Below are 11,792 nucleotides of genomic sequence, written 5' to 3'. Positions count from 1 at the left end.
TGATGGAGTGCTAAAATTGTCAAGGTAATGTATGCAAATACAGTGAATACTGTAATAACCTAATTTGCATATAGTGCCAGTCTCCATAATATGTCATGCAATGCCCTTCTGCTAATGACCGGCTCTGATACTGACACAAAACACAAGGAATATCCAATAAAACCCAATCTGTATTAAAAGACCAAACTATTAATACAGCATGAAGACTAATAGTAATTATATGGGAAGTCAAATAACAGAATGATATCAACATCGATTTATCGTTTCTGACTGGGTGGGTTCATTTGAGGATAGAAAATGGAGGAAAGTTTGACTTTCTTACACCAAAAAACTGTGCTGAGATGTAACGTACGCTGGTTCCCTGTAGACATAGTGCCGATTATAATTAGCGGGTCGTGGGGGGAGCTCACTTGGACTTATGGTTGCAGGTAGAGTTGACTTGGTCTCCACAACTGGAGGGGTGAGTTGAGGTGCTACTGGAAATGGTCTGAGAAAACTTGCAGCCATTACTCTTGGACAACAGGGACTTCTGCCTCCCAAATTGACCTCCTCCCAGGGTGTTGTCTCTTCTCTTCCATTCTTCCCTTGTTCACATTATCTAGAAGCTCCAGCAGAAGACTTCCCTTGCTGCAGTTGAAAGGGTCTTGTCCTTCACATGGTGGCACATAGTCAAAGTTCTCTGACTCCATATACCTCTTACCCGGATGTTGACGTTTCTCTACATCTTGAAGGTCACCCATTTCAGCATTTTCATCATCATCCCAACTTCTTTTACCAGGATGTTGGCGCTTAGTATAGGCCAGGTTTCTCTTGCCTGGGTGTTGTCTCTTTGAGACATCACTTAGGAGACCCAAAGAAGGACTAGAATTATCTAGAAACTGGTCACCTAATGTTGATCTCCTGCCTGGGTGCTGCCTTTTTGGCAACTCTATATACCAGTCACCTTCTTCTCTTTTGCCTGGGTGTTGTCTCTTCTCCACTTCTTCAAGAAGCCTTTTACCTGGATGTTGCCTCTTGGAGATCCATTCTAACCCTGGAGAATCTGTGTCTGCAAAAGTCAAATTCAGATACGGAATATATATAGTCACTTTTTTATGCAATGTCATAAAACACAGATAATATAGTAGCAGATGTTATAGAACTCTACCTTCATTTACAAACCGTTGTTGATCTAGTAGAAGTCAAATTAACTTTGTTACAAAGAAGAGTTGAGTTTGTCTATGGGAAATACTATAACATCTCAATAGATATTACTTTTTTAAGGTGGGCCCTAACTGTGGGTTTTTGGGGTGACAACCAAATGGAAAGTACATCTTAACACCTTAGAGATTCGCCTATTTTGTGCCTTAAAAACCAAGCGACCGCATTGCAAGAGTCATAACTCGTTGACATAGCCGTATTAGGATTGTGTTTTATGTGGGACACATTAAATACTTTAATAGCACCACTCAGGGCTACATACAATGTGTTGCAGAACTCTTATTTAAATTTTTTTTTTGGTGGTGGTGGGGGAACATCTAGAAATTGTTTTTGGTTCACCATTTGGTAAAAATGACCTGATAACTTTATCAGCATGATTACTGCGATACCAAGTTTGTATAGATTTTTATTTATTTATTACTACTTTTGCACAATAAAGCCATTTGAGATAGGTCTTCAGCACATCCAGTAGACCAAAGCCTGACCTCTTATTTGCCACCACAGTAAGTAAAGTAAATGGACAAGAAAAAGTCTGCCAAATTAGTTGCCATTGTAATGGCTATGGTAGGTAGGCCCAGCCAGGGAGAAATAATATCTCTTGAGATGGTGGCAGTTTTTCCTGTAGACTTGAACCATGGTAGAAAGGTCCACCCCCGGAAAGGTTTACTGCCAATGCAGAGGCGGTCATTACAATTGCCACCGCGAAAGTAGATTGCAGCACAATAGAGAAGCTACTCCCAAAAAAGGGTCATCAAAAAAAATATACAGATCCTACTCCAGGACAAAAGTAACATCCCATGTGCAAATACCTCTGTCACTCTGCTCCTCTTCAACTCTTTGAAGGAGACTGTGAATTAGGGCCCCCTGGGCTCTCTTCAGTACATTGCTAAGGTCCATGGTGTCCTCAGAAGTGTCCTCTTCCTCATCGGGCAGAGGTTGTTCTTGAGCCACCACCAGATGGGATAATGCCACCCCTAGAAGTAAGAACCACCAAGTGGACGACATCACGACTACAAGGCAAAAGAAAGACAAGGTAATGAGTTCACCTTTCCCATGAAGTTCTAATACCAGCCTGATTGCTGTACAGAGAACACTGCCTGCACATTAATGCCTCACAGTACAAATAATTATCACCGCTAAGCAGTGCTGAAATCCACAGGTAGCGCCACAATCTACTTTACAACAACTCATTGTGTATCAAACAAAAAATAGCAGGATGTGCGGATAATTATTACCTCTCTCCAGCGAGCACTGTGCTCTGTAATTTAAACTGTAAAGAGATCACCCCAAATCCCAGATTACAAAGACTTGAAAGTCAAGTTCCAGCAAAACATTAACTACTGGGATGAAAATGTGTTTTCCAATCTTCCCAATGAATTTGTTTTTAATATACAGGGAATGTTCCATATATGTGACACATAGCAGGCCAACATCAACACACAGCAGTGCTGTTTCATACTACTGAGTTACACCCTGTATTATACTCCAGAGCTGCACTCACTATTCTGAAGGTAGAGTCACTGTATACATATAATACTTATCCTGCACTGATCCTGAGTTTCATTCTGCATTATACTTCAGAGCTGCACTCACTATTCTGCTGGTGGAGTCACTGTGTAAATATATTACTCATCCAGTACTGATCCTGAGTTCCATTCTGCATTATACCCCAGAGCTGCACTCACTATTCTGCTGGTGGAGTCACTGTGTACATACATTACTCGTGCTGTACTGATCCTGAGTTACGTCCTGTATTATACTCCAAAGCTGTGATCACTATTCTGCTGGTGGAGTCACTGTGTACATATATTACTTATCCTGTACTGATCCTGTATTACATGCCAGAGCTGCACTCACTATTCGGCTGGTGGAGTCACTGTGTACATGCATTACTTATCCTGTATTGATCCTGAGTTACATCTTGTATTATACTCCAGAGCTGCACTCACTATTCTGCTGCTGGAGTCACTGTGTACATACATTACTTATCCTGTGTTACATCCTGCATTATACTCCAGAGCTGCACTCACTATTCTGCTGGTAGAATCACTGTGTACATACATTACTTATCCTGTACTGATCCTGAGTTACATCTTGTATTATACTCCAGAGCTGCACTCACTATTCTGCTGCTGGAGTCACTGTGTACATACATTACTTATCCTGTACTGATCCTGAGTTCCATCCTGTATTATACTCCAGAGCTGCACTCACTATTCTGCTGGTGGAGTCACTGTGCATATACATTACTTATCCTGTACTGATCCTGAGTTCCATCCTGTATTATACTCCAGAGCTGCACTCACTATTCTGCTGGTGGAGTCACTGTGTACATACATTACTTATCCTGTACTGATCCTGAGTTACATCCAGTATTATACTCCGGAGCTGCACTCACTATTCTCCAGATTTCAGAGCTGAAATGTTTCAGGCTCTTCTGCTTGTTCAGTGTCTGTACAGAATTTGTTCTGGTGATTCATCGCTACAATTATTACACCAGGCTCTGTACAGTTAGTTAACTGATGTAAGAACAATTGAGTGCACCCTGCATTATAGGTATTCTTCTAAGCTGTAAGGGTGCTGACAGGCTTGTCGACGGTTTCCAATGACTACCAGCAGAACATAAATTCTGACGTCTCTAATTGCTCGTTAGCACATTAATGTTTGCATCTGGTCTGTAGCTTTGGTTATAATGAAGAAAGAAGGATGGAAGGCAGAAATAAGGAATCGCTATAGATTTCTTGTTTACCGCTCCTTAGATCAATACGTAAAGGTAACATTCATTAGGTATCTCAGCATGTGTCACCATGTATTGATTTCACTTGGAAGCCATATTGTCTCTTAATTTGACAATGTGGTAATAACAGGCCCCGCACTGAAAGTCCATAAGGATGCTATTATGAGCGCCGTCAACGCTCGTGTAATAGCGCTAATTGCTGCTAGCACATTTACCAACCAATTGCCAGGCTGAAATTGCTAGTGCAGGTGCACCCCGGCTATTAGCGCTATTATGAGTATTCATGGTGCTGGTGTAATAGCAGCCGAAGGCCTCTTTCACACGAGCGTCATTTTGGCATGAAGTAGGGGTGTCAAAAAATTGAGTCTATTAATACCAATGGGTTCCTTCAAACAAACAATTTTTTGATGCGCCTACAAAATTCGGACTGCAAAAGATAGAACATAGGCACTTTAGTTCAACGCCCGACTTTCTTTTGCGTCAAAAGACAGGTTTTGTCCTATCTTTTGATCGCACAACGCAGGGGGCTATATAGGCTCCTATGGGAGTCTATGGGAACTGGTCGAAAAAGGGAGGGGGAGGGAGTTTAACAGTGGCTAGCGCTGTTAAACAATGACAGGTGCCTCTAGTGAGGCATTTAAAGTGATTTTGGCGCTGCGGCGTCAGTTCACTGCAAGATGCCTCAGCCAGCCGTGAAAAATCGCGAAGAATAGCCATGACTTGGTCGCGGTTATTCTTCGTTCATGCGATTTTATGCTCCGATAGTTGCAATTTTGTAGCATGGCTATCAGAGCGCCAAAATGACGCTCGTGTGAAAGAGGCCTAAGGGTATGTTCACACATGCAGGTTTTTTATGTTTTTTTTAAGCTAAAACCAGGAATTGATTACAAATTGGTGAAGTGGTGGCCGTCCTTTCTACTTTTACTCCTTCTATCATTCGCACCTGATTTTTGGCTGCATCAAAAAACCTAGACACAACCTGCAGGTGTGACCATAGTCTTATGCCCCTTTTACACGGGCAGAGAATCACACGATCATCACCAGCTCGTTCGCGCTCGGGCCGCCTGTTTAGACCGCACGATTCTCGTAGAGAATCCTGCAGTTCTCATTCACTGATCGCTCAATGTTTCACATTCCTATGTGAAAGACAGAACGCTCAGTGTTTAAACTGCACGATAAATAGACGAGCCAGCGCTGATTTTTATGGCGGCTAAAACTGAACGATATACAAGAGCCTGACGATTCTCATTTGTTGTTCAATCAATAGCTCGCGTTTACACTGAATGATTATCACTCAATTTCGCTCATTTGAATGAGTTTCTGAACGATTAAGTCTAAACGCAGCCTGAGGGCTGATTTACATGAGCGTATATCGGCCGGCCGATATACGCTTCCCTCTGAGCAGTCCCACCCTTCCCTCCCCCTCACCAGCTCTCTGCTTCTCTCCTCCCCTCCGAGCAGTTTGCAATGGGAGTGGGCAGGACGGAGGTGGAGCTAAGCTCCTGATCCCTCCCCACCCCTTGTCCATAGCCAGCAATGGGAGAGGGTGGGGCAGAGTGGAGCTTAGCTCCGCCCCATCCCGCCCCTTCCATTTCAAATGCCAGAGTGGAGGAGAGAGGCAGAGAGACTGTGAGGGGGAGAGAAGGGGGAACTGTTAGATGGGAGCGTATATAGGCCGGCTGTGAAAACCCCGGCCGATATACGCTTGTGTAAATAAGCCCTTAGGTCTTATTCACACAAACATTTTCACGTGGCTAATTTAGCGACAAAAAAAAAAAGGTGACCACCTGAAGCTTTGGTTTCCAATGTATTCATACAGATAAGCGATATTTAGCTGCGTAAAAATGTCGCACCGGAATAATAGTACATTGGCGACCGAAAACAGCGACCTATTTTATTTGCAGCCAGAAAAGATAGGTGTTGCCCTATCTTTTGCTGAAATGCGCTGCAGGCCCCCATAGGTTTCTATGGCAGCTGAAATAAAGGGAGGGGGAGGGAGTTTGGCAGCAGCCAACGCTGTAAAATGATTCCAGCTGGCTATGTTTAACTATTAGAATTCATTCTGAGGATTTATGCCGACTGAGGGATTTCCGAAATACGATGCAGCCGCCCGTGTGAATGTTTCGTTCACACAATTTTCGTCCGTGATGCGGCCAGCGTGAATTCACATCGCTTGTGTGAATGAGCCCTTACTCATTCCTGCCTAGATTATGCAACTTGTAACCAGGAGAGGGTCATGCCCTAAAGGGAATCTTGGAAATCTCCCAAATGACTTTTTGAATAAGTCTCCCTCAGATATAGACAAGACTTGCTTATTAGGCCATGTCATTAGTATTATAGGGAGGGGTATTTTCTCTCCTTGAGGAGAGCACCTAGAAGGTGAGTGAGAAGAATTATAAGCCCATGCATGCTCCTCTGGGTAATATGGAAATAAGGAAGATGGAACAATACCTCTGCAGCGCCACCTATTGGATGGCAGCATTCCTTCAAATCAATGTCCAACCCTTTATACAGGTCTTAACAATGATTGGGAATTTTGTTACGACCCGATGAGGGGCAAACACCCCGCAAAAGCTGTCTGTGTATGGAATCTGGCTTTGTTTTCAATTCTCAATCTTTGTTAAGACCTGTATAAAGTATTGGCCATTGATTTGAAGGAATGCTGCAACCCAATAGGTGGCGCTGCAGAGGTATTGTTCCATCTCCCTTTATTTGCATTAGTATTATAGTAGCATTTCTTTATTCTGGCATCAATAGGAATTTATAGGAGATAGATAGATAGATAGATAGATAGATAGATAGATAGATAGATAGATAGATAGATAGATAGATAGATAGATAGATAGATAGATAGATAGACTTGCCGCAATCCCTAGAGAGCTCCATAAATCTTTGCGTATAAAACATAGCCTATGTCCTTCCTCAAGATGCAAGCTATCTCCCTGCCAAATTTCATCAAAATCGCTTCAGTGGTGTAGCCATGAAAAGGTAACAGACAGACAGATAGAGTTACGTTCGCATTTATAATATTAGTATGGATTGCCATCACTTTAAGGGCAAAACCACACTGGCTTATGCGCAACTACACTCGCCGGTATGTAGCAATGCTTAAATTATTACATGTACAAAGCTGAGCTTGCCATGTAGCAGTGCTGAGTTTGTCACGTAGTCGTCTTATTTTGCAATACGTTGCAGCAGGTTTTCACAATGAGATTGTCATGTAGCAGTGCTGCTGAGTGAATCAAATGTAATGATGAGATAAGCTTGTCAATTGAAATAAGCCTTGGCGATAAGAAGACTTTATACCTAAGCCACTTAGGGCGGCTTCACACACAGCATTTTCTGGAAAACGCACTTGCAGTTTTTTGAGCCAAAGCCAGAACTGGACCCAGCATGAAGGAGAAGCAGACATCCTTCCTTTATAGTTCTCATTCTTTTTTTTTTCCACTTCTGGCTTTGGCTCTGAAAACTACATCAAAAACTGCAAGTTCATTTACAAAGAAATGTTGTGTGTGAAGCCACGCTAAGATACTGCGATATGCACATTAGAGTTAATTCAGCTTCATCATCGGGGTATTAGCGTTTCTTTACAGATTCTTGGTAGCGCTTATGATGTTACAGGAAAGAGCACACAATGGGATATGTTAAAGTTGCCTGAAGGTGGACATTTTCTTCACAATTAATTAGGACATAAACATATTCCTCTCCATGAAAGTAATCAAAGCCTCTAGTGCCAGGCTGTCAGGAGAGTCGTGCCCTGGCATTTTGGTAATGATCAGATCTTCTTTGGACAGCTTGGTGGCAGCACCGACAGAGCCATAACGCCTGAACTAATATATAGGTAGAACCTGCTGTAGCTTATTCCCTATGAGGGCGCTTTCAGACGGGAACAATGTTGTGGAACATGCCCTCCTGTGGAATATTCAGCACCAAGATCTGCACTACTAATGTGTAGATTTTTATGCAGAATTGAAATTCCGCATCAAAATCCGCATTTACACGCGCAGATTTTGGAGTTGGGTTCCGGGACGGCATATTCTGCAACACAGTTGTGGACTAGTCCATCCCAAGTGAAAGCCCTCATAAATACAGCTCTGTAATGTGTTACACAAGCTTACTCTAATCGCGTGTGATACAAAAAGGAACTTAAGGGCGCCAGTCGAAATTTTACCCTAGTACCACCTCTATAAAGGTGATGGACAGTCCAGTAACTCTACAGTATATCAATTGGTGGAAGGAGAGGGGTATCATATAAATATTAATGATAGCCAAGTTCTCATTAAGGAATTTGATACAGGATTGTAATTCATAAGACACAATATAATAGATGTAGTAGAGCTGAGTTTGCCATGTGGCATCACCCTGTGCTATGATATCACCATGTGTTATGTGCGGTTTTTTAAAAAGCAGCAGATAAATGATCTGGGTCTGCTGACAAACATGTAACATGTGGGTATTAGCCACCTTGAGGGACCTTTCACATGGTCCAAAAATTAGCACAGGATATACTGCAACATGCAGCTCAAGTTGCCGCTGCAAAAGTCTGCACCAGGATCCGCACAGTTGCATGTCAATTTGCTGGGTGAATTAAGGGTAGGTTCACACAGTGTATTTTGGTACAATATTCTGTGCAAAGCGCAAAATATGCTGGCAGTACGCATCCCACTAATTTGTAATACATATCGGAAAAAATGTGTGATCAATGGGATGCGTATTGTAAGCATACTGTCACTTCCTTTTTGTTTTCCACATCAGATTTTGGAAATGCAATCAATAGAACTTCAAAATACGCATGGCCACATTTGGATGCGTATTTTGATGCCTAAAAGCCAAGAGTTCGCAGGTGCATATTGTGACATGGATTTTTTCCACCCCATCATACACCGTGTGAACATACCCTAAGCCATTTTTGGTGCAAATCTTCCACATGTTGCAATGCATCCTGCAGCCAAATTCTGCACGTGTGAAAGGTCCCTTAAGATACCGACTTATCTCTGCTACATCAGATCTCTTCCAAATCCCTGTAATTATAACTAGACACAATAACATGCAATATGGTGTAAGGACTCTGCGGAGTTCCACTCTTTGCACCCCATATATGAATAGCAACTTGGTGCTGATCGTAAATAATATGACTTGCCCCTTATAGTTACATGTATAACAACGATCTCTTTCATTCCAGATATACACGTGGTGATTTTTGTGTGGAGCTACAACTCCCAGCATGTCTTATCAGTTTAGGATGAAAATCACACATGCTTAGGAGACTTGTTCAACGCTTCCTGCAATCCCAGGTAGACCTGCTCCAAAGTTCTCCCTTCGTAATGTATCCTTTTGCTTTACTTAACTTTAGACCGCAACTCAGATCTGACAAAACAGAGCTGAGTCTGTAATTCTGCGTACATTGGCTGAGCATTAGCTATAAGGATGCAATGAAACCTACTGTTTTACATAAAAGAGTAAAATGACAACTTCAGCTCTACTACATCTCGATATAAAATCATCAGAACTGCAGGATACTTAGAACTGCACCCAAGGATCTACATCCCCGGCTCTTGCAGAGAAGCGACAGTGAATATCTCCCCAGATGCTACTTTTGTATTGCCGGCTGGACCCTTCCCTGTTATGAGCCCAGCAGTGACACATTCCATTATTGTGATTCCCGTATAGAGGCACTTCTGCAGGTCTGTACCCATAACTAAAATATTTTGCAAGGGTTAATATGGTGTAAAGAGGGAGAGGAGCAAGAATGTTCTGATTGTACAGGGTGACAGTCTCTGAACAGTGCTGCAGAATATGGTAGCGCTATATAAAATATAATAACTTATATTTAAGTTTATTTTAATATATATATATTTGTATTTTCTTATATATAATAATAAGTTACCCTAGTGACCATCCATTTCTGCATCTATCTCATAGCTGTCTATGTCATGACATACAATGCTATATGACAAGTTAACTGCAACCTACTATAATGCTGTAAATCAAGTTATCATGATGTGTCAGTCATGTTAATAATTGCTACATCTGTATCCATCTATGTATCTAATTAAAGTCTAAGATTTTTCTGACTTAACTATACCTAATATCTGTCTATCTCAATCTTAATATCTATCTATCTATCTATCTATCTATCTATCTATCTTATGTATCTATGTAAATCGCAATATCTATCTATACACCTCACATCACTTTGTCAATTCCATAGCCTGTCTGTCACTTTGTCTTTTCTAACCCCTCTATAGACTTTAGGGCATGGGAGCAAAAGGGTGGGCAGCAGTTACCTGTGCGGTGTCAGCTCCTGGGCTGTCTGGGTGGATGTCACCTCCTGTATGGAGTGTGTCTGTCTGGGATCTGCCTCTGCTCTCTGTGTGCTGCTGCCTTCTCCAGCCTCCTCTCATTTATACCCCTCCTGGCCCAATTATAGAAATGCCTGTGATGTCATTGGGGTACGTCTGCTTGTTTTTTTCTAATATATATATATGTCTGATGTCAGAAAAGATATTTCAAAACAATTTTTAACCATTTACGCTCAAAACAGGGAAGAGTGTGTGGAGTGAATGCAGACTAAACTTCGTAATATAGGTTTACTTCTAGAAGCATAGAAAATATAGTGTTTCCCATAGCATTAGCTGGAGGTGTCTTCCTAGTGTGCACTACACTTTATTACTTTTAATCATCTCTGTACTAATTGCAGCCCTTTATCTCAACCATAATGAAACCCCTGCCTATTAGCCATAGCAAAGTGCTGCGACAAAGAGCACTTTTTACTCTGGAGGACACCAAACATGCATTGATTTCAATGAGAAACGTGTAATGCTTCATTTTACCTGTGGTGTTGCTGCAGAGGAGTGGAACATTTCCTGCCAGATTTCCCCACAAATTACAGCTGAAACCCAGGGTCCAAGCACTTGGACATTCGGATCAGCTGACAGGAAGGGGTCATCAAAAATACTACTTACGAAAAATTCTGACCTCCCATCAGCACGGTGCAACAGAAATCTGAGTCCATCTGATCAGGTGGCGTTTTTCCACTGCTCAGTAATGTTTTGCGCTCTTTTGCCCGCTGGAGCCTCTCCTTTCTGTTTCTCTTGCACACAATCGCGCTGGAGCTGGTCATCTGCTGTGATAGTCCACCTGTGCTAAGGAACAGCAAGCTATGCATTCTGACACATTATTTGGAGCCCCAGCATTGTATTCGGCTGACTGTGCAGCACCTGTTGGTCAGAATGATTCCTGACATCCTTCTCTGATGCCTTTCTGTGATGAGTTGTTTCTGTCCACAGGATCCCCTTTTACTGGATGTTTTTTTCTTGATCATGCCATTCTCAGTATACTCTCCGCACAGGTACATGAGAAAACACCATGCCGTTGGCAATAATAGAATGGTAGAGTTGGAAGGGACCTCCAGGGTCATCTGGTCCAATCCCCTGCTCAGTGCAAGATTCACTAAATCATTCCAGACAGATATTTGTCCAGCCTTTGTTTGAACACTTCCATTGAAGGAGAACTCACCACCTCCCGTGGTAACCTGTTCCACTCATTGATCACCCTCACTGTCTAATATCTAATTTGTGTCTCCTCCCTTTCAGTTTCATCCCATTGCCTCTAGTCTTTCCTTGTGCAAATGAGAATAGGGCTGATTCCTCTGCTCTGTGACAGTCTTTCAGATATTTGTAGACAGCTATTAAGGCCCCCTGTCCACCGGCGTTGCGGTATCCCACGGCGGAGCTCCGCCGCAGGAGCCGCCGCCGATTCTCTGCTGGTCAGCCCTATCTGATAGATAGGCTGACCGCGGAGAATCGGGGCAATTCGCAGCATGCTGTGAATTGCCCGCCGTGAGCCAAGAATC

The 11,792-nt window shown here is 42.5% G+C and overlaps 1 protein-coding gene across 1 annotated transcript; it reads right to left on the bottom strand.

Moving 5' to 3' along the window:
• Positions 1 to 506: 506 nt before the first annotated feature.
• Positions 507 to 10,271, bottom strand: TRH (thyrotropin releasing hormone). Its single transcript, XM_066594977.1, has 3 exons — positions 10,225 to 10,271; positions 2,010 to 2,210; positions 507 to 1,048 (listed from the first exon to the last, which is right to left on the bottom strand). Exons 2-3 carry the CDS (start codon positions 2,203 to 2,205, stop codon positions 507 to 509), a joined length of 738 nt encoding a protein of 245 aa, XP_066451074.1. The 5' UTR covers positions 2,206 to 2,210; positions 10,225 to 10,271.
• Positions 10,272 to 11,792: the final 1,521 nt, after the last annotated feature.

This window comes from Eleutherodactylus coqui, chromosome 3, assembly GCF_035609145.1.
Source record: "Eleutherodactylus coqui strain aEleCoq1 chromosome 3, aEleCoq1.hap1, whole genome shotgun sequence".
Classification (NCBI taxonomy): Eukaryota; Metazoa; Chordata; class Amphibia; order Anura; family Eleutherodactylidae; genus Eleutherodactylus; species Eleutherodactylus coqui.
Note: the sequence above shows the minus strand (reverse complement) of the source record. Positions and strands in the feature narration are given on the sequence as shown.